The sequence below is a fragment of the Aplysia californica genome, unplaced genomic scaffold, assembly GCF_000002075.1.
Source record: "Aplysia californica isolate F4 #8 unplaced genomic scaffold, AplCal3.0 scaffold00666, whole genome shotgun sequence".
Lineage (NCBI taxonomy): Eukaryota > Metazoa > Mollusca > Gastropoda > Aplysiida > Aplysiidae > Aplysia > Aplysia californica.
This window is the reverse complement of record NW_004797936.1, coordinates 153,803-156,493: the sequence shown is the minus strand read 5'-3', so window position 1 is coordinate 156,493 and position 2,691 is coordinate 153,803. Positions and strand designations below refer to the sequence as shown.

Genomic DNA, 2,691 nt, shown 5'->3' with positions numbered 1-2,691 from the left:
AAGGGGGGGGGGTTTATACACATGTACAACAGTAGAACTCACAAACCCACTCGCTATTACCATGCGTTCTGCTTTCGCAACTCAACTCTTGGAGAAATGCAATTTCCACACAAATGAGATCAAAATAAAAAGAAGACAAAATCTGCTCTGCTAGGCGTAAAGAAATAGAAGTGTATAAAATACTCAACAAAGGGATTTCAACATAGGAAAACAACAGCGGTATGATACATTCAACAGGCGCGGTCACTCCTGCACAGACCGGCAAAAGACAACATGGCTTACGTCACTCCCTTCGCTTTTTATAGGGGGATGGCGTGTGCAAGAAAGAAAAGGAGGAAGGGGGGGAGGATTGCTTAAAAAATCAAGCACATGCGAGGTGACGATTGGAAATGGTCTGTGATACAAATTTGGTGAATGGCCATTGGTGAAGACGATAGGGCTTCGGTTCGATCTTGCATGATTTTTAACTTTACGACATAACTTTCTACAGTCACCCCCTGTGAAATAAAACTGGGGTATGGGGAAAGTTAACAAACGCTCGCTCACCTCAACTCCCCCCGCCCCCCTTAACTTCCGCCTTTCCCGCAAGCAAAGAAAGGATTTGGAAGAAAAAAAGTTGTCCAATGTGAACTACACGAAAAAAAATAAAAAAGGGAAAAAATATATGGGAGATCTAAAAATGTACACACATTTGTACCATCTTTCAACTGTTCCAATTTCTTTCTTTTTTTGGGGGTCAGATTGAGATAGCTGAATGTTTTCTACAATCTGTAGTTCAGACTTATAACATATACAAGCTGACTGGATGCAAGATGAGTAACACATAAGCCATATTCAAGCAGGATTAGACAATATTGCTTTCAGCGCCATACAGACGAGCTGAGCTGACACATGTGGACAGATTCGTAAGAACTTGAGTGGTTGTGGCGGTTCCCCGGCTTGGGAGTATTGTCACATGGGCTGGTTCATTCTCGGGTCAAACCAGTCGTGAGTCTGAGTAGGTGTTTTACAGCACAATCGACTCACAAACCAAACGTGTCCGCAGCGTCTAGTTACGTCACAATCACAAGACTGTTCGGTGTGTTGTGCAGCTCATTTATTTACTTGTTGCTTTCAGTGAAGTGGGCAAACTGTTGCTCTGTACACCACACACACAGTGGTGACTTTTTCATCACAATATGACCCGGGAAGAGGGGTGGGGGTGGGGGGGGGGCAGTGTGCGTGCTGGTTCACTCTCTACAAGAAGAAGCCAACAAGGGTCATTATTCATTATGGCGGCATACACAGAGTTTGATGACGTCCCAATCACAAGACTGCCGGGTGCCGGAAGTGGTCCTCTGGCTTGACCAGCACGTAGGCCAGGGGCCGGTGCATGTCCTGAGCGGAGGAGGGCATGTAGGTGGGCGGCATGTAGGGCACCAGGTACTGGCTCAAACCTGCGGCTGCTGCCGCTGCGTGGGCGTGCGCGCTGGGCGAGAGGGCGGAGAGAGATGGGTGGGTGTGTCCACTGAGGTAGGGCGAGTAGAGAGGGGAGGAGCCGAGGCCGGCTGTGTCTGAGTGGTGACGTAGGGCGGACAGGGACGAGACGGGCGATGACGTGGCAGGGTCCAGTTTGGCCGCGGCGGCAGAGTTGGCGGCCGCAGCAGCAGCAGCAGCGGCAGCGGCAGCTTCCAGGTGTGGGTAGAGACCGGCGTAGGAGGAGGTGGGTGGGAAGAAAGAACGAGCCTTGTCGAAGTGGGACGAGGAGGAGGAGCTAGAGGCAGCCAGCAGTTCTGATTGGTGGTGAGAGGCGGCGAGGGAGGCGAACGAGTGTGCCATAGGTCCTAAAGCGCCGCCGTTCATCCCCGGAAGCATCGGGTGTAAGGGAAAGGCGTACTTGTCTTTCTTCATCAAGGATTTCGGCTTTCTGCGCGGCCTGTATTTGTAGTCAGGGTGTTCTTTCATGTGTAGGGCGCGGAGTCGTTTAGCCTCGTCAATGAAGGGCCTTTTCTCCTCTTCTGTTAAAAGCTTCCACTCTGCTCCGAGACGCTTGCTGATCTCAGAGTTGTGCATCTTGGGATTCTCCTGCGCCATCTTGCGTCTCTGGCCTCGTGACCACACCATGAAGGCGTTCATCGGTCGTTTGACGTGATCCAAGTTGGAGGCGGAGTCATTGACGGAGGGCGGGCTCAGACTCCGCCCAGCGTCAGAGCTGGGTGACGTCATGCGGTTAGAAGTGGGAGACAACTCGGGCAGGGACTGGGGAGTCATGATATTTTCGCGGGACCGGAGGCTGTCCTCCACAACGATTGGATGGGACGCCATGACGCGCAGATCCAGGGTGACAGCAGGGGGCGGGGCTTCCCTTGTGATGTGAAGAGGGCGTGGTTTGCGACCTGAGAGAGAAAAAAAAAGATTTTAAAAAAGAATTAAAGACAGTATTATATATTTATATAGGCTGTTTTGTTAGAGTGTATGATTCCCAGTACCTGTAACAAAATGCCACAAACTTTCCTATTTTGTTCAAGTTAGTTCTACTCGTTTACAGAAGACGAAGAAATTACAGAGTGCGCGATTGTAAGTAAAAAAGTAAGTGCTTTGTGTGTGTGTGTGTGTGTGTGTGTGTGTTTATGTATGTGTGTGAGTGTGTGTGTGTGTGTGTTTATGTATGTGTGTGAGTGTGTGTGTGTGTGTTTATGTATGTGTGTGTGT

General features: G+C 49.9%; 1 protein-coding gene across 2 annotated transcripts in view; it reads right to left on the bottom strand.

Moving 5' to 3' along the window:
- Nucleotides 1–716: 716 nt before the first annotated feature.
- LOC101855824 (transcription factor Sox-14) overlaps nucleotides 717–2,691 on the bottom strand; it is a 19,410-nt gene continuing 17,435 nt past the window's right edge. For both annotated transcript variants that reach the window (XM_005108173.3, XM_005108172.3), the window contains one exon: nucleotides 717–2,375. In XM_005108173.3, coding sequence (XP_005108230.1) covers nucleotides 1,306–2,304 — 999 coding nt within the window. In that variant the 5' untranslated portion in view covers nucleotides 2,305–2,375 and the 3' untranslated portion in view covers nucleotides 717–1,305. The remainder of the gene's footprint in view (nucleotides 2,376–2,691) is intronic.